Source organism: Oncorhynchus keta, chromosome 5 (assembly GCF_023373465.1).
Source record: "Oncorhynchus keta strain PuntledgeMale-10-30-2019 chromosome 5, Oket_V2, whole genome shotgun sequence".
Classification (NCBI taxonomy): Eukaryota; Metazoa; Chordata; class Actinopteri; order Salmoniformes; family Salmonidae; genus Oncorhynchus; species Oncorhynchus keta.
In genome coordinates, this window is record NC_068425.1 from 10,860,290 (window position 1) to 10,884,488 (window position 24,199).

At 43.3% G+C, this 24,199-nt stretch overlaps 2 protein-coding genes across 5 annotated transcripts in view; one reads left to right on the forward strand and one right to left on the reverse strand.

The window, feature by feature from the left end:
• Nucleotides 1–15,305: 15,305 nt before the first annotated feature.
• On the reverse strand, nucleotides 15,306–18,924 carry 42sp43 (P43 5S RNA-binding protein). Of its 2 annotated transcripts, none has more exons than XM_035755451.2 (9): nucleotides 18,560–18,924; nucleotides 18,214–18,314; nucleotides 18,025–18,121; nucleotides 17,799–17,887; nucleotides 17,565–17,638; nucleotides 17,331–17,411; nucleotides 16,688–16,917; nucleotides 16,219–16,272; nucleotides 15,306–15,827 (listed from the first exon to the last, which is right to left on the reverse strand). In XM_035755451.2, exons 1-9 carry the CDS (start codon nucleotides 18,689–18,691, stop codon nucleotides 15,531–15,533), a joined length of 1,155 nt encoding a protein of 384 aa, XP_035611344.1. In that variant the 5' UTR covers nucleotides 18,692–18,924; the 3' UTR covers nucleotides 15,306–15,530. The 2 variants fall into 2 exon arrangements, with proteins under 2 accessions (XP_035611344.1, XP_035611343.1); XM_035755450.2 differs by having other exon boundaries at nucleotides 15,306–15,830; nucleotides 18,560–18,917.
• Nucleotides 18,925–23,685: 4,761 nt separating this feature from the next.
• The window catches only part of LOC118370449 (disintegrin and metalloproteinase domain-containing protein 11-like), a 31,026-nt gene continuing 30,512 nt past the window's right edge, over nucleotides 23,686–24,199 (forward strand). For all 3 annotated transcript variants that reach the window (XM_052518693.1, XM_052518694.1, XM_052518695.1), the window contains exon 1: nucleotides 23,686–24,114. In XM_052518693.1, coding sequence (XP_052374653.1) covers nucleotides 24,057–24,114 — 58 coding nt within the window. In that variant the 5' untranslated portion in view covers nucleotides 23,686–24,056. The remainder of the gene's footprint in view (nucleotides 24,115–24,199) is intronic.

Consider the following 24,199-nt stretch of genomic DNA (forward strand, 5'->3'; position numbering starts at 1 on the left):
GTCCTGACCCAGAAGAGCCATCACTAGAGTAGTAATTCATCATCATTGGCTCACCAGCTTCTATAAGCACTTTACTGTGACGCCTGCTTCCCATCTGTTGTGAGTCAAGGCCCTCTGTGTCCTCCTCCAACTGATGAACTGTGCTACTCTGCTGTGGGGGATGACTGGACAGAAACCTGTAGTTAAACAATTCCACCTCTCCTCTGTTTTCCGTCTCTGTCTGCCTATCTCTCACACTGATGTTATTCAATCCCTCCCACACTGTCTCGTACAGGGGCGCAACTTTGGTTTTAGAAGTGGGGGGACATATATATTTTTTGTCCAGTCGAATAAACACTCCAAACAGCCAACCTGACCACTTGGAGGCGGCGTCCGCATGGTCCTAAAGCACACAATTGACTTGTGTTGTATCACATTCCAATGATAAACTGTGGGGTTGGGGGACAAAAATGCAATTTCGGAATGTGTCCCCACCCCTGTCCCCAGTGAAAGTTGCGCCCTTGGTCTCGTACAAACAGACACTCACAGACACACTCTCTCTCATATGATCCCTCACTTTGTCTTATTCAGTCTCTCTCTTTTCTCTCTCAATGTCTGTTTCTCTCCTTCACATCAGCCTCCTTCTTTCTCCATTCCTCTCTCTCTCTCTCTTCCCTTCTCCCTCTCTTTCTCTGATTCATCACTGTTGACTGTGAACGACTGACTCACTCCCTCTTGTTCATAGTTAATATGGTCCTTCTCTTGATCAGACTTGTGATCGGAGTTATTGAAAGGAGTTCTCCGTTAAGCCTTCATCTATATTCACCCCGACACATTAGGTGATGAGAAGAGGGGGAGGGGTAGGGGGAGCAAGAGGAGAGGAAGGTGTGAGGTGAGAGGAGAGGAGAGGAGAGAGGGCACTGAATATGAAATTATTCATTAATAATAGCGCATCTCCCGATGCTGTTCAGGCTCAACTCGACTAATGTGTGACTCTAAAGGTACTAAACAGACAGCAAGTGGCAATTATCAGGCTTTATGAATCTGGTTGTGTCTGAGACATTGCACGGTGGTGTTAGTACTGGCCAGCCCCACACAGACAGACTGGTCCTCAGGGTGGCACACATTGTTTGTGGCCCCTGAATAAACGTCTGAAATCGTTATTCAAAAAGCCTCATGCAGTTGTTACCATCACTGTCTGACAACCTTTTGGCACTGAATGGCTGGACAGACGAATAGCTTGTTTGTGTGCTTGTGTCTGTTCTGTCCTAGATGCTGGAGAGCCTGGACATACTGGCGGATGGCACATCATCTGGTGTGGTGTGGCATGTTGTTTGTCTTTGACACTCTCTTTTCACTTTTTTGTACTTTCCCATTTGCTCCTATTCTCTCAGCCTTCACACTGTTGCTTTATTGTGTGTGTGTGTGTGTGTGTGTGTGTGTGTGTGTGTGTGTGTGTGTGTGTGTGTGTGTGTGTGTGTGTGTGTGTGTGTGTGTGTGTGTGTGTGTGTGTGTGTGTGTGTGTGTGTGTGTGGAGGACTTGAGGACAGACAAAATGGAGGACTTGAGGACACTGACAAAATGGAGGACTTGAGGACACTGACAAAAATGGAGGACTTGAGGACACTGACAAAATGGAGGACTTGAGGACACTGACTTGATCACAGGGCTCTGCATTCAGCAGAAGAAACGTTTCATCACCAAAGAAAGGGGGCGTGAAAATGGAACAGAGGAGGAGGGGGAGCAGATCAAACGCCAGAGGACAAGAAGGCATGAGAGGAGTGAGAGAACAAACCTAAATGGGAGGAGAAGGTATTAACTGATACGACTTTCTCCAATACACATACGGAGACACGTAACTGCAAACACATGTACACGGACACACAACACACTCATTGGACCTACAAGGTTAAAGTCAAAGTGTCCACCTCACTGGGACTTCAGTAGTGTTGTGTCATCGTTATTATCTTGTACTTAAACAGTATAGTACATTTCCTCTCTCCTTATCTCTAGTTCATTATAGTGAGTGATTAGAGACAAAAAAGCAGTGCCCTCTCTCTCTCTCTCTCACTCTCTCTCTCTCTCTCTCTCTCTCTCTCTCTCTCTCTCTCTCTCTCTCTCTCTCTCTCTCTCTCTCTCTCTCTCTCTCTCTCTCTCTCTCTCTCTCTCTCTCTCTCTCTCTCTCTCTCTCTCTTTCTCTGCTGTCTCTTAAATGGAATTGAGTGTCAAACACACAGTCATTCAACTCAATACAACTGGGAAATTCCACAATAACGTAATTGTGATAGTTCAGTACACTGTACTGAACTAAACTCTACTTTACACTACTCTACTGTACTGTGTTGTCCAAACTTGTGAACCCAATTGTGGTTTGTGACTTCTATGATTGCCCATTGATTGCCCATTGGCAATTCAACTGCTGAAATTCCATTACTGATTCTTTTTGAGGGGGGTGAGGGGAGGTTCTACTAAGCTATGTGGAATTGTTTTAAGAAGGTCATACCAAGGATCATTTTTCTATTTGCTCCGCTCACCCCCCTCCGCTCTAGCTCTGTTACCTTTCAACACAGATGTGAAAGTGTGACATAGGCAGATGCAGTGGATTGAGACATAACCAATGAAAAAAAACAGATGTCTCTAGCTTAAACGGATGGATTTCTATGGGGATTTTTGTATTTTGCTAATTGGATTTAATGTGTATATGCCTTAATTTCTCAAAAATATGGACTCTTAGCTTTAATTTGACACCAGATTTGACATGCTCCTATGAACTTTACATGTTGGTGCTCATGGGTCCTTTTAAAATGGGCAACTACCAACTACAGCCCTCCATGGTGCAGATAATAGTCATTGATGCAATTTTCTCTTTTTCCATTCTCAGAAAAGGAAGCACAATATATAGACAATGGAAACAACAACTTGTCAGAGATCCAAAGCAAACGCAACAATGAAACGCTAGTTAAATTAGTTTCTATTCTAAATATAGCAGGTAATCAGAGGTTACACACACACAGGCACACCCAGGCATAAAAACACACACACGTACACACACAAACACTGGCATACACACACATACACACATACACGCACAGGCCTGTATGGCTGACACCTGCTGACAGAAGCATAATTAGTTCTTCCTGTACAACATACCATTAGGCTATCCCCATATTTCACCCACACAGTAACACATGCAATGCAGTATATATATTTCTCACAATCCTGTATCTCTCTCTTTTGCTCTCTCTCTCACACACACACATACACACACACACACACACGAATACATGCAACCATAATTTAATTCTCCGATAAGTGAATCTGTCAGTGAAAGTAATCAGATCTCATCTCAGTCAGTGGAAGAAATGGATAGTTGTATCTTTTGATCGTGGCTCTGCCTCCCCTCTCCCCTGGTCCTGTTGCGCATCTATTTCTGACCAAAGACAAATATCAGCAGGATATATTAACTTTATGGAGGAGAGACAAGCCCTGGGGGACAAGGGGAATGAAATGGCTGTGACACCGGACTTCCACGCACACACCGCAGGGACCAGTTTCAGTGTCGCACGGGAAGAGGCACAGCACAGCTCAGCTAAACAGACAGACAGACAGACAGACAGACAGACAGACAGACAGACAGACAGACAGACAGACGTCTCATGGCAGACTGTCCCTTTGACTTTAACTCCCACTGTTGCTGTGAATTAATCCAGTGACGATCAGAAAACAAAAGACAAGAATTAAGTGTAATCTATGTCAATTGTTTTCAGTGTAAGGATGCAGATCAGCTCAGTCTGTTTTTTTGTCCACACCCCAGCTCGACCCTAACCCTAACCATAGCCATAACCCTAACCCTAGTTCGTTGAGGTTTGTCCCTGGACCAGGATTAGTAGTGCTGGTGTTAGGTGTTGTAGGTCTGATACAGACTGGTCCAGGATCAGTAGTGGTGGTGTCCAGGGACAGTGTTAGGTGTTGTAGGTCTGATACAGACTGGTTCAGGATCAGTAGTGGTGGTGTCCAGGGGCAGGGTTAGGTGTTGGAGGTCTCAGGTCTGTCATTATTACCCTGCGTGTAATTTGTTCAACACATTTCCTCTAATTTAACTGAGGTGACCCGGCCTCCTCTCTCCCTGCGTGCTGCGCTGTATTAATGAAACATGAAGTTCAGCCTCAGCCTCCTCGTGGGGCTGTAGTGTACCATGCAGATTGCTCAAGAGTGACTTCGAAATTGGACGTCCTGAGGTCGTCAGGAAATGCCTTTAAAAACCCGGCCACTAGGGGCAACAGTGAGCACTATTACCATCAGGTAGGCTTGGGTTTTTGCTATGGCAGTTGTGGATAGCGGTGGCTATCCTATCACTCTGGATCACATGGTTGTGTGTTTAATCCCAGTGGTGAACACTTGTTTTAAAAATGTTTGTTTTTTTAACCAGAACCCAAACCTTATTGGAATTATTTTTTATTTTTTTATTTTTTTAAATATATTTTTTCATTTCCTTTAAAACAGCTCATATATCTTTGCACATAATTTTATACACATAATAACAGCGTGAAAGAATAAAACACAGCATTTGAATATTAAAAATAAGTTTGTTCAAAAGTATATGTTGTTAAACCAATAAAACAACCATAAATACAGTAAGAGTACTTTTTTATGTAAAACATCCAATTCTGTAAAAGCCATTTAAAATGTGTATAAACAAAAGTATAACATTTTAAGATGTGAAAAACATGTTAAAAAGTCACTTTGTTAAAAGGCTGTCTTCGGTCCTTTGTTTTCTGAACGAGTCCTTATCAAACTTGCCTCCTCCTGTTCTTCCGAATCAATTTCCGTCCTGTCCGTCGGGGCCCAGAGAAGATCCGTGCTTAAACTTTATGTTTTAACCCTATCCCAAACCTTAACCTTCTCAATTTTACATTTAGGGTAATTTCAACATTTGACAGGAGGAGTCAACCCAGGGTGTCAAATACTCTTTGAAATCTGTGAACAATACACATCAAGCCTTGGTTCTGTCTTGCTGTCAATGACCTTTTTCTCCTCTTTGTCCTAATTTATCAGTCTACTCTTCAAATACTCCAGACTATCTCTCTGCCTCTCCTTCTATCCATTACTTTCTCTCTTCTTTTCTTCTGTTTACAAAGACCATTTCTATCCATCTCCATTGCTCTCTTTTCCTCACCTCGTTTCTGATTAATGATGCACCTCAACAAACATTTGTCTCTCACCTCTCCAAATGTTTTCTTTCTCCTGACCACCTCACTGACATAGTGACAGAACACCAGAGAGATTTAATGCAACTGCAAACATACATACAATCATTTCTCGGAGGAGGACATGCAGGCTGTAATGTGAGCTTGTTTGCTATCTGGCATTTTTCTCATCCTTACTACATTTCTCACAATGTTATTTCCAGATCCAGTTTACTTGCCTCCTGTATAGCTGTCTCCTCTCCTTTCTCTCACCTTGGTGGTTGTGTCAAACACACACCTCTAGGGTTCCCCTCTACACACTGGCCACTGGGAGAAAACGAGACATGCCTCTAGTTACCACAGACACCCCAGCAGATAGCACTACCACAGACACCCCAGCAGATAGCACTACCACAGACACCCCAGCAGATAGCAACCACAGACACCCCAGCAGATAGCACTACCACAGACACCCCAGCAGATAGCACTACCACAGACACCCCAGCAGATAGCACTACCACAGACACCCCAGCAGATAGCACTACCACAGACACCCCAGCAGATAGCACTACCACAGACACTCCAGCAGAGAGCCCTACCACAGACACCCCAGCAGATAGCACTACCACAGAAACCCCAGCAGAGAGCACTACCACAGAAACCCCAGCAGATAGCACTACCACAGACACCCCAGCAGATAGCATAACCACAGACACCCCAGCAGATAGCACTATTTCACTTTTGTTAATTATCTATATCTCAATACTTGCTTTGGCAATGTCAACATATGTTTCCCATGCCAATAAAGTTTTGAAAATTTAAAAAAAAAATTGAAATTAAAAGAGAGAGAGAGAGAGAGAGAGAGAGAGAGAGAGAGAGAGAGAGAGAGAGACCATCCAGTATCCAGAGCCACTAGATAACCACAGAAAAACAAGTGCACAAAACAGAAAAGTGACGTAGGAAAATGGAAGTGAGTGGTGAGTGAGCACAGACAAGACAAAAACAACTTGATCGACAATATTCTATTGGGACATGATGTTTTTTCAAATTCACTATTTACCCCTCCAAGGGAAGTGATTGGCTGTTCCCCAGTAAACCATCACCCTGAACCTCTGCCCCCTTTTTGGTGGCTTTCAGTGTCCCGACGCCTGCTGTGATGCTGGCTCCTGTTTCCTAGGAACCCAGCCCCCCTGCCCAGATATCCAATCATCAAAGCCAATTTCACAAACAGGAAGGAAGTAGGGTTTATATTGACTCTGAATGCCAACATGAAGCGTCTGCTACTCTGCCTCTCCATTGGTTTGCATCACTGTCTTTTATAGTTTGTTGATATGAGGGATTATTCTGAACAGTTTGGCTTCCTAACTGAGCATTATGGCATGTGACAGAAGTATGAACTTTGCCATCTTAAACATATGGATTGAACATATGGATCGTTAAAAGCACTTCCTGAAAATTCACCACTTTATTTAAAGGAGCCATCTGCAGTTGCTTCATACATTGTTGGACATCATAATCTGAATTTCTCATTGTGTGTGTGTGTGTGTTTGCCTTTGTGGTTTTTGTGGTGTGTAAATGATTTTATAACTGCTGGGTCAAAAATGACCCTAAGACAATCTTTGTACCCTGGTGTAGAGCTTTCATGGAAAGGCGATGTTTCACTTTTTCTAATGTTGGGGTCACTCTAGGAAAAAATATCATTTAGGGTGTTTTCTCTGCTGTTAAACATAGTGGCGGGTCATTTTTAACCCTTAAGACAACACAAGGGTTAACCAGGCAAGTCAATTAAGAACAAATTGTTATTTACAATGACGGCGGCTGGGATAAAAAAATAAAAGAACAAAAAAAAACGGACAACACAGACAGAAGACACTGGCAACAGTGTGTGTGTGTGTGTGTGTGTGTGTGTGTGTGTGTGTGTGTGTGTGTGTGTGTGTGTGTGTGTGTGTGTGTGTGTGTGTGTGTGTGTGTGTGTGTGTGTGTGTGTGTGTGTGTGTGTAAATACATAATATATAATAATATTATAAATAAATCATATAAATAATAATATAAATCTATACTGTACATTTCCAGGAATGCATCTTCATTCAGGGGGAACTAAGTAGGATACTTTTTTAAAATGTTGTTTGTAATTGGGGCAGCAGCGTAGCCTGGTGGTTAGAGCACTGGACTAATAACCAAAAGGTTGCAAGATCAAATCCCCGAGCTGACATGGTACAAATCTATCGTTCTGCCCCTGAACAAGGCAGTCCTAGGCTGTCATTGAAAATAAGAATTTGTTCTGGGTTCTAGTTAGGAAGCTATGTTATTACTCACGACAGCTACTATATTCTCAAACTGGGCCAGGGATGGAGGGACAAGAGGTCTCTCACAGCTGTGGGTCATCTATTCTGGGGGTAGTAGAGCTATATAAGGGTGAAGCTAACCTACTTAAATTTAAGTCCTTGTCCGTTTCACAGAGTTCTCCAAATAAATGCTCGGCTCTACCGTAGCCACTACCCTCCTCCGATTGTCCTATTTCTCCTTAATCAACCTCCAACTGAGACAGAAGGATGTGGGACAAAGTTATTTAAACCTTCACATCATATCGTAGTGCTGCTCCACCATTGCAGTGGATAGCTGGTTCAGTAGAGTCTTGTTACATAATGTAGATTACCTGTTTGGTGTAGTTGAGCAAAGAGAACTGAGGATTTGACTATAGGCTACCTACTAACCCACTCTCTCCTCCTCACCTCTGTTACAGCTCTCAGGTCAGTCCTAGTGGTACCAGATTACCCAACCAATCAATTCACCAATTAGTCAATGTACAATCTATTAATTCAGGGATCCTTACATCCAACCATGACATTAAACCGACTACGACTTCAGCCCAGTCACTCAGCCATTCTGTAAGCCAAGCTAGCTACTCATCTAGTGCAACGACAGCTGTCCTGCCTGCTGGACATCTCTATAAAGAAGCTAGTGTGAGTGAGGGATGGAACCATGATGACAAGACAGCAGCAAATTCATTCAGTTTATTGAGCTGACCACAAATCAGGATTCAGCTCCTTCCATCTACTGCGCCTGTCTGTATCTCTCTCTTACATCTCATATACAGAAACAACACTGCTTATGCATTGCCATGTGTGAGGTCACCATGACAAATTGCTCCAATCACCACTCCACCACTTAGCTATTCAATTAAATTCATTTCAATCCATATATCGGCAAAACTGCAATTGGCAGGGAGACAATCAAAAAAATCGATAATGAATTGGATCACACCATCTTATTCTTCCCTGCTGAGATGGATCCAAAGTAGAGTATAGAGCTCTGTGCCTCCACTGCACTGTGTGAGGTAAATAGGGAAGTAGTGAAGTCCAGCACGTTATTTCAAAGGTCATGACTGGCTGGAATAATTAGTGTGGCATTTTAGCCTGGTCTGATGGGAGAAGGGCTGGCTGCGACTAACAGCGTGTGTGATTCGGATCTGCGCTGTTGCTCTTGTCAGCGCTACAAACCCAAACGTGCAGGTCAAACCAGCCAGCCGTGTCCTGTGCTTGAAACAATTCTAATTCTCGTGGGAGATGATGCGGCTGTGCCAATACGATGACGCTAGTGGAAACAGCATGTGCCACAGCCTGGGGCAACAGAGAAAAGCTTGCTGTTTAAAATATACTGACCAAAAATACACAGGAACAAAAATATAAATGCAACAGCAACAATTTTATAGATTTTACTGAATTACAGTTCATATAAAGAAATCAGTCAATTGAAATAAATGCATTAGGCCCTAATTTATGGATTCACATGACTGGGAATACTGATGTGCATCTGTTGGTCACAGATACCTTAAAAAAAAGGTAAGGGCGTGGATCAGAAAACCAGTCAGTATCTGGTGTGACCACCATTTGCCTCTTGCAGCTGTTGATTGTGACCTGTGGAATGTTGTCCCACTCCTCTTCAATGGCTGTGCAAAGTTGCTGGATATATTGGTGGGAATTGGAACACGCTGCCGTACATGTCGATCTAGAGCATCCCAAACATGCTCAATGGGTGACATGTATGGTGAGTATGCAGACCATGGAAGAACTGGAAAAAAGTCCGCTTCCAGGAATTGTGTACAGATCCTTGCGAAGTGGGGCCATGCAATATCATGCTGAAACAAGAGGTGATGGTGGCGGATGAATGACACGACAATGGGCCTCAGGATCTTGTTATGATAGCTCTGTGCATTCTAATTGCCATTGATAAAATACAACTGTGTTCATGGTCCGTAGCTTATGCCTGCCCATACCATAACCCCACCGCCACCATGTGGCACTCTGTTCACAACGTTGACATCAGCAAACCGCTTGCCCACACAACGCCATACACACTGTCTGCCATCTGCCTGGTACTGTTTAAACGGGGATTCATTCCTTTGTGCCAGAGGCCACTAAAGGTGAACATTTTCCCACTGAAGTTGGTTATGACGCTGAATTGTAGTCAGGTCAAGACCCTGGTGATGACGATGAGTACGCAGATGAGCTTCCCTGAGACGGTTTCTGACAGTTTGTGAAAAAATGATTAGGTTGTGCAGACCCACAGTTTCATCAGCTGTCCGGGTGGCTGGTCTCAGACGATCCCATAGGTGAAGAAGCCGGATGTCGAGGTCCTGGCCTGGCGTGGTTACAGGTGGTCTGTGGTTGTGAGGCCTGTTGGATACACTGGCAAATTCTCCAAAACGACATTGGAGGAGGTTTATGGTAGAGTAATGAACATTCAATTCTCTGGCAACAGCTCAAATGGACATTCCTGTAGTCAGCATGCCAATTGCATGCTCCCTCAAACCTTGAGACATCTGTCGGCATTGTGTTGTGTGACAAAACTGCACATTTTAGTGGGCTTTTACTGTCAAATAAGCAAGATTTGTGGCTCTCACAGACCTGTAACTTCTTCTTTAAGAGTCTCCTCTGTCCTCCACTCATTACCTGTATTAATGGCACCTGTTTGAACTTGTTATCAGTATAAAAGACACCTGTCCACAACCTCAAACAGTCACACTCCAAACTCCACTATGGCCAAGACCAAAGAGCTGTCAAAGGACACCAGAAACAAAATTATAGACCCGCACCAGGCTGGGAAGACTGAATCTGCAATAGGTAAGCAGCTTGGTTTGAAGAAGTCAACTGTGGGAGCAATTATTAGGAAATGGAAGACATACAAGACCACTGATAATCTCCCTCGATCTGGGGCTCCACGCAAGATCTCACCCGTGGGGTCAAAATGATCACAAATCCCAGAACCACATGGGTGGACCTGCAGAGAGCTGGGACCAAAGTAACAAAGCTTACCATCAGTAACACACTATGCCGCCAGGGACTCAAATCCTGCAGTGCCAAACCTGTCCCCCTGCTTAAACCAGTAAATGTCCAGGCCCGTCTGAAGTTTGCTAGAGAGCATTTGGATGATCCAGAAGAAGATTGGGAGAATGTCATATGGTGAGATGAAAGCAAAATATAACTTTTTGGTAAAAACTCAACTCGTCGTGTTTGGAGGACAAAGAATGCTGAGTTGCATCCAAAGAACACCATACCTACTGTGAAGCATGGGGGTGGAAACATCATGCTTTGGGGTTGTTTTTCTGCAAAGGAACCAGGACGACTGATCCGTATAAAGGAAAGAATGAATGGGGCCATGTATCGTTAGATTTTGAGTGAAAACCTCCTTCCAATGCAAGGGCATTGAAGATGAAACGTGGCTGGGTCTTTCAGCATGACAATGATCCCAAACACACCGCCCGGGCAACGAAGGAGTGGCTTCGTAAGAAGCATTTCAAGGTCCTGGAGTGGCCTAGCCAGTCTCCAGATCTCAACCCCATAGAAAATCTTTGGAGGGAGTTGAAAGTCCGTGTTGCCCAGCAACAGCCCCAAAACATCACTGCTCTAGAGGAGATCTGCATGGAGGAATGGGCCAAAATACCAGCAACAGTGTGTGAAAACCTTGTGAAGACTTACAGAAAATGTTTGACCTCTGTCATTGCCAACAAAGGGTATATAACAAAGTATTGAGATAAACTTTTGTTATTGACCAAATACTTATTTCCCACCATAATTTGCAAATAAATTCATTAAAAATCCTACAATGTGATTTTCTGGATTTTTTTTCTCATTTTGTCTGTCATAGTTGAAGTGTACCTATGATGAAAATTACAGGCCTCTCCCATCTTTTTAAGTGGGAGAACCTGCACAATTGGTGGCTGACTAAATTATTTTCTGCCCCACTGTATATGTGCTTTCTTGAGCAGGGGACCTTGCGGGCGCTGCAGGATTTCAGTCCTTCACGGCGTAGTGTGTTACCAATTGTTTTCTTGGTGACTATGGTCCCAGCTGCCTTGAGATCATTGACAAGATCCTCCCGTGTAGTTCTGGGCTGATTCCTCACCGTTCTCATGATCATTGCAACTCCACGAGGTGAGATCTTGCATGGAGCCCCAGGCCGAGGGAGATTGACAGTTCTTTTGTGTTTCTTCTATTTGCAAATAATCACACCAACTGTTGTCACCTTCTCACCAAGCTGCTTGGCGATGTTCTTGTAGCCCATTCCAGCCTTGTATAGGTCTACAATCTTGTCCCTGACATCCTTGGAGAGCTGTTTGTTCTTGGCCAGGGTGGAGAGTTTGGAATCTGATTGATTGATTGCTTCTGTGGACATGTGTCTTTTATACAGGTAACAAACTGAGATTAGGAGCACTTCCTTTAAGAGTGTGCTCCTAATCTCAGCTCATTACCTGTATAAAAGACACCTCAGAGCCAGACAATCTTTCTGATTGAGAGGGGGTCAAATACTTATTTCCCTCATTAAAATGCTAATCAATTTATAACATTTTTGAAAAGCGTTTTTCTGGATTTTGTTGTTGTTATTCTGTCTCTCACTGTTCAAATAAACATACCATTAAAATTATAGACTGATCATTTCTTTGTCAGTGGGAAAACGTACAAAATCAGCAGGGGATCAAATAGCATTTTCCCTCACTGTAGGCGTACAGAGGCCCATTATCAGCAACCATCACTCCTGTGTTCGAATGGCACATTGTGTTAGCTATTCCAAGTTAGTATTTTTAAAAGGCTAATTGATCATTAGAAAACCCTTTTGCAATTATGTTAGCACAGCTGGCAATAAAACTGGCCTTCTTTAGACTAAATGCACAGCATTTGTGGGTTCTATTACATGCTCAAAATGGCCAGAAACAAAGAACTTCCTTCTGAAACTTGTCAGTCTTGTTCTGAGAAATTAAGGCTATTCCATGAGAGAAATTGCCAAGAAACTGAAGATCACATACAATGCTGTGTGCTACTCCCTTCACAGAACAGCGCAAACTGGCTCTAACCATAATAGAAAGAAGAGTGGGAGGCCCTGGTGCACAACTGAGAAAGAGGACAAGTACATTAGAGTGTCTAGTTTGAGAAACAGATGCCTCACAAGTCCTCAACTGGCAGCTTCATTAAATAGTACTAGCAAAACACCAGTCTCAACTTCAACAGTGAAGAGGTGACTCTGGGATGCTGGTCTTCTAGGCAGAGTTCCTCTGTCCAGTGTCTGTGTTCTTTTGCACATCTTCATCTTTTATTTTTATTGGCCAGTCTCAAATTAAATTTGAGATTCTTCAAAGTGGCCACCCTTTTTTCCTTGATGACAGCTCTACACACTCTTGGCATTCTCTCAACTGGCTTCATGCCTTGTTAAAAGTACATTTGTGGGATTTATTTTACTTCTAATGCATTTGAGCCAATCAGTTGTGTTTTGACAATGTAGGGGGGTATACAGATGATAGCCCTATTTGGTAAAAGACCAAGTCCTTATTATGGCAAACAAGTTGGAAAAGCAGCCAACAAGTGCTCAGCATATGTGGGAACTCCTTCAAGATTGTTTGAAAGCATTCCAGGTGAATCTGGTTGAGAGAATGCCAGGAGTGTGCAAAGCTGTCATCAAGGCAAATGGTGGCTACTTTGAAGAATCTCAAATATAAAATATACTTTGATTAGTTTTACACTTTTTTGGTAACTACATGATTCCATATGGGTTATTTCATAGTTTTGATGTCTTCACTAGTAAAAAAAATAATCTACTCAGTCAAGGGTTTATCTAAAGTTTTGACTGGTACTATATATAAATATTTATAAACTGGGTGGTTTGAGCCTTGACTGCTGATTGGCTGACATCCATGGTATATCAGACTGTATACCGCAGGTATGACGAAACATTTATTTTTTTACTTCTCTAATTATGTTGGTAACAAGTTTGTAATAGCAATAAGGCACCTCTGTGTTTGTGATATATGGCCAATATACCACGGCTCTGCGTTGCGTCGTGCCTATGAACAGCCCTGGCCATATATCATCCCCCCCCCAAGCCTTATTGCTTAAATATATTCAGCATTCTATATAAAAATATTTTTGGGGAATAACTGTTCTGTGTTCTGTGCATATATGCAGAATTTTAAACGTTTTATTACCTTGAAGTCAGCCAGGGCCCATCTTCCAAACAGCTAGTCTGCTGAATTTCAACTGTACATTCTTAAGAGACCCCCTGATGTCTCATTAAAATAAATCAATCATCAAAGCAACACATTGTTTTGAAAGACCTCAAACAATTTAGAATTAACCCTGTATCACCCTGAACACTGGCAAATCATTTATATTTCAATTACGCTTTGGACACCAAGGCAACAAAGACATTCTCTAATGGACTCATCTGTTGAAAGAACACATTTCACACAAAGCACCAAAAGCAAAGTAATTATAAACACTTGTACACTACCACCACATAAACACAGTGGAGAGAGAGCGTGGGTCGTTAGCCAGCAGAGCAGCAGACATATAGGCCAGGTTTATGTGAAGGATTACGAGCTGACATGGCCTGAGGCAGCAGGAGGAGCCCTGGAGAATGAGCACAACAGCAGTAGAACACATCAAAAGTAATGACTCCAATAGAGCTCCAACAGTAGGCTGGAAGGGGGCTTAGCAAAGGCTTTGAAATGTCACTGCACCCAGCCATATTACAGCCACAACACAGGCCTTGGACAACTAGACACCTTGGAATATGATGGTACGCCAGTGTGTGAAAGGGGATCTGTACAAGCCATTAATTCTGTATAGAGTACACATTACCTAATGTGAATGATTACAAGTTTGTCTTCCTGCACTCAGTCCATTTTAAACAACTGGTGAGTTGACAGGGTAAGAAGTGGTTCAAACTGTCGAGGTGAAGCTGAAGAGTTACAGATTCTGCGATAGAAATAAGGTAGTTTATGGTGGTGGTGGGGTTCTGGGAAATCCACAGACAAGGGCACAATGAAGTAAATTAAATTACTGATTTCCATAGAAATGTAACCCAGGAAAATCTTTGAAATTGAATTTATATTTTTGTTCAGAATAGCTTTATTGGACAAGTTCAGCTGGAAATGTGCTGTGCTTTAATCATGACAGGGAGAGCGCTCTGTAGGAAGCAATCGAGCAGACATGCCATTACCAGTCACCTGAAGTGATGAGGTTCTGATGGAACGAACACTCGAAAGCTAGCCATATTACACAGCAAGTCTGCCACTTAAACTGAAATGTCTGATGCCATCTCTTCCTTCAATCAATGTCACTGGTCAGACTTTGCAGTTCAATTATTCTGCAGTCTTTCAATAGGCACAATTGTAAAGCTGATGATTTTATACTGCCGTAGTTCAGCTCTCCCCCTCGACAGGGTGTTCAGATTAAAGAGTTACCTAGTGAATTGGACCTGGTGCCCGAGCAGAGCCCTGCGCTTTGATGAATCAATGGTGGGGGACTCGTTACTCATAAGTCCAATTTGTTGTTCAAATTTCATGGGTGTTGGAAGGGAAAGTTCACTTCAATGCAAGTCTACCTGCACACCTGTTATGGCACTAGTAAACTGACATCGCACAAAACGCCTTCTGTTCCACAACTTTGCTTGACCGGTTCAGGTTGCATTCTTTTGCATCATTGAACTGCAAGTCATTACCTCAGACTCACGACCCAACTTGTGGTTTACACTAAGGACTGATGCAGGACAATTGACCACTGATATGTCATTACTGATTTAGTTGGAGAGAAATTAGGTGGCACAGTCCCATCTTCCCCAGACCTAAACATTTAGACAAACATTGACTTGGCTGAATTGTTTTTTTTTATTGGGTCAGCTTTGATCATGCATAGGACAAACAAAACGCAAGTGCTTTTATACAGGAAAACAAAAAGACCAGTTGCTTTATATGCACTATAAAAATAATAGTTTAAATCATTCAAAACCTCAGTTTAGATCAACTAAAAAGAGCAATGGTACTTTACTAGCATTTACAACTTTACCTCATAATGGTACTATGACACTTTCAGGCTACAAGTTCAACCTTTGATCAGTGACCTCTGGGTGGGTGACCTCCACAGGGACTCGCTCTGCAGGGCAGGAGGAGTGAGGGGGCTTGATGCTGAAGAGGTCACGCAGGTTGACCTCCGAGTCGACAAAGTGGGGGATCTTGCGCTCGTTGAAGAGGCCTGAGAGGTTAACCTCAACCTTGGCCCGTCGTGACACCCTCATGCGCAAGGCAAAGAGGCGCCGTAGGTCGTCCTCCACCAGGGGCAGCTGGTGGCCTTCCAGACGTTTCTGCCAGGCCTTCTTGGGCCGCCTGCACTTCTTCTAGAGAGAAAAACACGATGGGACAGAAATTAATTTGAGGTATGAAATGGTCTAGGGGAACAACTCACGACTACAACTGTTTAGAAGAGTCATTAACTCCCAACTGCCCAGTAGACAGGAAGCCTATATTAGGACTTCAGTTCCTGTAGGGGCTTCAGAGCTAAACAAGAGCGACATTGTGTGAGTAACCACCCCTTCCCTCGAGCCCCACTATGCCCAAAGCTGCTATAGATTCTGCCAGACATCTAAAGGATGCTGCTCTCAAATGGTTCAAAGACGTGGTTCAGGGCCACATACAGATCAATGGTCACCTGGCCAAAGCCACCACACAGTAGACCCACTGTTGGCTCAAGCCCACAGGGGATAGACTGACTAAAGCCATGCTTACCTTCTCAGGGTTGGCATCTGGGTCATGGTGAGCCAGGTGTCTGCTTAGGCTCTCCTGTGAGATTGAACAGTGATGTCACGACAACAATGGCAAACAAACATTATGACAGCAGCAAAGTATGAACATCAATCTATTCTAAACATTTATACTGTACCAGCGCCACAATGGCAAACATCTCCGTCCACCACATGGACAAATGTTTATTCAAATTCAATTCTGTCCATGGGGAGGCAATGGAAAATAAGCCACTAGTAGTTACTTGACAAGACTTTCAGTGAAAGAAATTCATGAGGCTGCTTTGCATGCAGTGATTAAAACCAAACTGCACATACCACCGTGTAGAAGACACGACAGTTATGGATGTGTGTTCTTAGTTAAGATAGCTGACTAATGGACATCAGAAAGAGGAGGCGGTTTAGCACAGCCCCCCAGTCTTACTCTGACTGCCCATAAGGGCTACAGTACATACCCGCATGGCAAAGGTTCTGGGGCAATCTGGGAAGCAGCAATGGTACTTGAGGAGCTGCAGGTGGGCCTTGCGGATGTGGTGCTGCAGGTTGAAGGTAGTGGAGAAGTAGGCCTTGCAGCCACTGTTGGGGCAAAGCAGGACAGGCTTCCGCAGGGCGTGGGTTCGCTTGTGTCTACGCAGGGAGTCGACATGCTTAAACACCTTCTGGCACAGCTTACAGGTGAATGTGGCTGCAGGGACAGGAGAGAGGCAAATGTCACTACTCGATTCCTGCCCAACAAGTTGTCTATTAGCCAAAACAGATGGCATGAGCAGGCAGCTGGTGGCAGAGTAAACGGTATGAATATTTGACACTGAAGGTTACCAATAAAATAAGCTTCCCCTTAAATTACTAATCAGCTAACGCATCATAAGCAGTATCTCAAACACTGTCACACTACAACTAAGCAGGATACAAGGCAGGACATTTACAGAAGTGGTAGAAGATGAGGAAAAACGGAATACTAAATGTGAACAATTACATCCGACAATAGTTTTCAGTGAGTGTGAAGGCAGGTTGGCCAAGACTGATACAGTAAGTTATTATTTTCATAATCCTTCAGTAACAGCTCCAATTAAGGGGGTTTGGTGGTGGGGTGCATACCTGGGTGTTTAGCCATGTGTTTGTGCATTTTCCCCCAGGTTTGTTCAAAATGATTGCATTCAGGCTGTGTGCAGCGGTACCCTGCAGAGTGGGAGAGACATGGGCAGTGTTAAGTGACATGACAACTGCTACTATCCCTTTGATAGTATTGATACAAAATGACTGCTATTTTTTTTTTGATTTACGCAAGAACGTACAGCAATAGAAGACTGACAAACTTGCAAAGGGACAAACCTGCATGTTTCTTCTCGTGGGCTTTGCGAGCGACATTGGTGTCAAACGTGACTCCACATCCTCTCTTCGAACATCTGAGTAAACCAGGGACAGAATAATTTAACCATTAATCCGAGACATGCATTCACTTGCATTTTAAATAGAGAGTATGCATCAGCTTGTGGATCAGTTTAGGCCTTATGCAGTATTCAAAGGATGTAAGGCCTACAGGACCATTACAAGATTGTGACTTACTTGAAATTAGAAGATACTCCATGCTCCTTCAAATGTAATTTATACACCCTCCGTTTCTTGAATGTCAATAAGCAATTTGGAAAATTGCACTGCACATGGGGACAATTAAGCAAGTAAAAATGACATTCAGCCCGTTTATACGGTAAGGGAAATGGTTCCCTATAAATTAATTGCAAGAACCCATTTCATAGTAACGTGGTTATTCGGCGACATCTGGTGGACTAACCTTAAAGTACTTGTCCTTTTCTCCGTGGGCATAATGGACGTGTCTCTTCAACTTATCCGCGTTGAAGAAAGCCTTTGTGCAACCCACAAAGGTACATCTGTTGGGTGAAAAAAATATACTAGTGTACGTGAAGTTTTTCAAAGCCTAACCCATGGGTAGGAAATTAAATGTAAACTGAAATTAACCGACCTGAATTGTTTCACCCCAGTGTGGCCAAGTGCGTGGCGGCTCAGGTGAGATTTCCGTGAGAAACGACGGCCACAATCAGCCACGTTGCATTGAAAAGGTTGCTAAAAAACAAGAACCAGTAGGGTTATGATAGTTTACGCTCTTTGACTAATCATAAAAGGCTCAAACTTCAGAAGTAAACTTTGCCATTCGAACTATTTAGCCACATTTATGGCAGAAGCCTACGCACTTCTGCACATTTTTTCACACGAAATATATTAACCCGGGGATGAGGTTACATCCACATGAACCATAGTTGAACTCGAGTATGACTCAAATATCAGCCATGTCCCCATAAAATATTTACCGCTCCCGTGTGCACGGTCTCGTGCTCTTTCAAACGCCACTCCCGTTGGAACGTCGCCCCACAATCAGCATGGTTGCAGTTGAAAAGCTGTTGTCGAGGATCCGAGTCCTGTTTGTGGGCTACCCCGTTCATTGTCTACTGAAAACAGCCGTCTATTCGGTTGCACACTGTCAATCAAGAGGAAATTGTACCCCGCGCCAACTACTCTTGTAGCCGCGGAGAGTGCACTGAGGTTAATTGACCCAGGTTGCACCTGTGCCGAATTAATTGCTTAATTCGGGTGTCAGTATTTGCAGTGAATGGCCGTGTTCCAGGCTGACTGGTTGCAGACATGTCAGATCGCACAATGCCTTAGGTGCATTCAGTTCGCATGAACGGGACGGTTTGTACTGAACGACACGATTCCCCAAAATGTTCTTGAGCAGACTTTGAGGTACGTTTGGTGGGTGTGGCTTGAAGGAACGAGTGACGCCTTTAAAGGCCAGTGGCCATACTGACAGCGTTCCCAACCCATAAACCAACCCCTACCCGTTTTTCAACCGGTCGTTCAGTACGGCACCGTTTCCGTTCAATTGAACATTCCAGACCGTAAACACATACAGAACGCAGCCCAGGTTAGCTCAAACAATATATATATATATATATATATATTAGAAATCAACAGATCCCCACTGTTCAGCATCTATTCAACACACTGCGATGCAACTACTGTATTCTTACAGCAGAGGGTAGCATATCTTACAATCAGATTTGAGAGAAAGGTAGGGATGTAGCCTTTGTTGCAAGAGTATTAATTCCTTGATCATACGAAACTATTATTCCCAAAGTCAAGGATTCCCAGACAGAACACATCACCATGATTTAGGAGCCTCTACTAGCCTACTTACAGTCAGCTCTGGAGTAGTTCTGGACGCAAAAATGTATTATGTTGGTAACCAGTTTATAATAGAAATAAGGCATCCCGGCCGTGACAGGGAGTCCCATAGGGTGGCGCACAATTGTCCTATCGTCGTCCGGGTTAAGGGAGGGTTTGGCCGGGGAGGTTCCCGAGTGGCGCAGCCAGTGGCGGATTTAGGGATAGGCGACATGGGCAGGCTACTGCCAGGGAAGGTCCCCCACACAGAAGTACGAGATGGGGAAGGGGGGGGGGGTGGGGGTAGGTTGACCTCAGGTCTCCCCACTGGAAGCAGAAGGTATGGGAAGCAGGGAAATCTATCAAATAGCGCACCTCTAACTTTGTACAGTACTAATGCAATTAGTCAAATCAGTCACACTACGAAATGCTACCAAATAAACCACAATTCATTCATAATACTGTGAATATATAGTTTCACAGACATATTGTCGCATTTTCTTCTGGTTTGTGCGAAATCGTTAAGAATAAAACCAGTCTGCACACCACCATGGTGAATCATGAAGGTTTTCTGTGTTTATGGTGGGGGCTGAAGGGGGGGTTTGCCCCGGGAGCCATACAAGCTAGAACGATCACACCACCCACCCAGTGTCGTGTGGGTTTGGCCGGAGTAGGCTGTCATTGTAAATAAGAGTTTGTTCTTAACTGGCTTGCCTACTGTAGTTAAATTAAGGTTACACATTTTTACTTGGCTCATTGCGCTCTAGCGACTCCTTGTGGCAGGCTGGGCGCCTGGAGGCTGATTTCGGGTTGTCAGTTGAATGGTATTTCTTGGTTAAATGAGCTGCTGTTAAAAAAATAAGACACCTCAAGGTTTGTGGTATACGGCTAAGGCACTCCGTGTTGCGTCGTGCGAGGAACAGCCCATAGCCGTTCTATATTGGCCATATACCACACCTCCTCTGGCGTTTTTGCTTAAATATCCCACAGCTAGGGGCTGTTCTTATGCTGCGTTCATAACCTTCATTCATAGACGGTATTTACCACATACGACTGGTAAAAATCATCTTGAACGCCTCTTCTACTGGTAATTACTAGTGGGAAACGTGTCTATCATCCCTGAGCTCCGACTTCTCCCACATGCTGACGTAACCCACGTTTTTTCATCTACTTATTCATTTTGAGAGTTGTTGATATTTTGATCCAGTAATATTATTTTGCTTCCTCCACATTTTAATGAATTTTAACCACTTTAAAATGGATATACCTCAATAATTTCAAATGTCACAACATTCAATTACACATAATTGAACATCCTATTTCATAGAGAGTGTTACAAACTGGACTATATTTAGTAACTTTGAAGAGATGGTGATTAGGTCTAAATAGGCGTTTAGCGTTTGCTCGTCTAAATTCAGTGTACCGATCTCAAACTGCCGTTTCCGAAAGGCAAACTCTTCTCATGCGCCAACTCATTTTCCTCAGCTTCAGAAGCGTCTGCATTCATACAATTTTTATGGCTATTCTTAGCTATATTCTTCAGACTTGACCAGAGGGAATTGTTGATATGTTGTAAATTGTTTATTGTAAATAACATTTTCTTCTGAAAAATACGCCAAAAATGCATTTTACGTACATCTCTTTAGTATTTTACAGATAGAAAGTTGAAAAAACGATTTATCCACAATCTGTTCTGGACAAGTCCGGTCCTGGAGTGTCTCAACAAAATGAAATAAAACATATTTAGCCTGACTACACCCAGTGTCCAGAAAAATGGATTTGCACAATATGACAATATGCATATATTTAATGAGATTTCACCTCATTTGCATATTTTAATAAAGTGTTTACTTAAATGCGTAAAAGAAAATATTATTATATTTATGTCTACATTCAAATGGTACAAGTTTATTAAGGGGCAAAAATTACCCTATGAATTAAATGCAACAAAACATGATTTATAAAAAGCAATCTACATTTACATTTACATTTAAGTCATTTAGCAGACGCTCTTATCCAGAGCGACTTACAAATTGGTGCATTCACCTTATGACATCCAGTGGAACAGCCACTTTACAATAGTGCATCTAAATTTTTTAAGGGGGGGGGGGTGAGAAGGATTACTTTATCCTATCCTAGGTATTCCTTAAAGAGGTGGGGTTTCAGGTGTCTCCGGAAGGTGGTGATTGACTCCGCTGTCCTGGCGTCGTGAGGGAGTTTGTTCCACCATTGGGGAGCCAGAGCAGCGAACAGTTTTGACTGGGCTGAGCGGGAACTGTACTTCCTCAGTGGTAGGGAGGCGAGCAGGCCAGAGGTGGATGAACGCAGTGCCCTTGTTTGGGGGTAGGGCCTGATCAGAGCCTGGAGGTACTGAGGTGCCGTTCCCCTCACAGCTCCGTAGGCAAGCACCATGGTCTTGTAGCGGATGCGAGCTTCAACTGGAAGCCAGTGGAGAGAGCGGAGGAGCGGGGTGACGTGAGAGAACTTGGGAAGGTTGAAGGTTCAATCTATTAATTATGATTTTTTAACACTGTAATTTGTGAGCATGATATCTGTAATTTTAGTATATGTTTACCGCAGCTTGTTTTCCATTAGCTAATCAACATTTCTCAACGAGTTCAAAGCACATGAATGCATCCAACTCGTATTTACGACTTCACAACTGGAAATTACCAACTTCCTACTTGGTTATGAATATGAATGCAGCATTAGGCAGGACGCAAAATTGGCAAGTGCATCGCTGTCATGGCCTTAGTGCACTCCAGGTATATGGGCGCCTCTGAAGTAGAAGGATGGCCTGGGTGGCTGAGGAGAAGATATTCACAATCAAAGACATGATAATCACAGTAGCGAGAAGATATTCACTATAGAGTTCTCATTTTTATCCCACAAACCTGAGGGACCAACATCACTATACTGAGAGTGATTCCATTTATAAAATGACATATTTGGTAGTTTTTGGAGCATTTGTTATTGTTTTTTTCAGAGCCCCCGTACTGCACAATGAGGAATGAAGAAGTGAATTGCTGGTTGGGGTAAGTGTCTCAAAAACAAGTGAAATTGACCAAAAAAAAGTGATCTTCTCAGGTCCAAAAAGTTCACCATATTAGCGTAAAATAAATATGCTATAGGCTATACAGAGCTGTGGTCGGGTCCATTTGGGTCCACTCGGGTCTATCAGAACCAATGACCATCAAACAGGACCCGACCCAGACCCGAGGGAAAAGTTAGAATTTTTGACCCAGACCTACTCGGTTCCCGGGTCGGGTCTCTGGTATTCGGGTTCAGTCGGACCCGTGAAGACCTTTAGTCTGGACCCTTCTAAAACATGGCATTTACATTAAAAAAATGTTGCCTTGGTTGTAAAAATGCTAAATTATCCTTTAAAGAAATGGCACCTTGAGGCATGATTATTATTTTGTGCACAACAATAGCCCCCGTTCTGCACATTCAGCTATCTGTATGATCATCTAAGACATCCAGCTTACATGGAGTCACCTCAGGATACTTCTTATCAGCTCCAACACACACACACACACACACACACACACACACACACACACACACACACACACACACACACACACACACACACACACACACACACACACACACACACACACACACACACACACACACACACACACACACACACACACACAGCTAGTCAAGCCTACTTCCTCCAACAATAGCTTGTCATCGCTCAACACTCTTCACTGTCCCATTTTTCGATGTGTTCCTGCAGCTTCTGTGTCTCCTTACTGTAGTGGAAAGCTGGAGATAGAGAAGGAGAATGACATCTGTATTTACCATACACACCTCTGGGCACAATGGGTGCACCATGTCATGCTATTGGATACCACTTTTCAATTGCTGTGTGGATCTCCATTTTGTTCATTACAATACATTCTGTTAGTGAGTTCAGCTGCACCACAATACTGACCGATATGTATTGTTTTCTCTGAAGGACATTTTTCCCACCTCCTCTTTCCATGGACCTATCTATTCAGGATCTTCATGAATTACTCCTGTTGACTTTTTCCATTCATAAGTCCCCATAGAAAATGAATGAACACACAAAACCCTACCATGTTTACCTCAATTGGCACCTTGGTATCCAGGTTGTAGAATCTGCTTTTGTGGAGATATAGAACTGCATGGCAACGGGAGGACGCTTGGAGATAGAATGAGGGGAGGGTACTATGGTCCCACGTGTCCTCATCATTTTTATTGTATATCTACCACTTCCCCATATCGCAGATTCGCATACACTCATGCATATATAGAGCTTACACACGCACAATCCTGTAGGATTTATGCATACGTGCACTCAAATCTCCCCATTTGACCTATTCTACATAATCTAGGCTAATTTGTCAATTCCATTATTGATCGGCTCTGGCATAGGCCTATTTGTTTTTTCATTTAGTGATAGATTGGCTATTTAATTCAAATGCCTGATATCGGTGAGACTGTATGCTACGAGCTGAATGGGAGATGAGAGGACGAGCGTCAGCTGTCAACCAGATTCAGTCGGTGTTTTTTTCTCTCTCGCCATAATCGTTTGTGCGTCGGTTTTCTTTTTATCTGCGCCTGTTACACTGTAACGCACTCGATGTTAATTCGGGGGAATATGTGAACATCATGCTGGCGGTGTGGTGCTTGGTCTTTGCTGCAGTGGGCGAGAGGTTTGCCGTGTCAGGTAAGAGGGATGACGGGATTGGGGGGAAGCACCCTTTTCATTTCCAAGTTTACCCCTGCCCAATGTAGGCTATCCCCAATTTTTT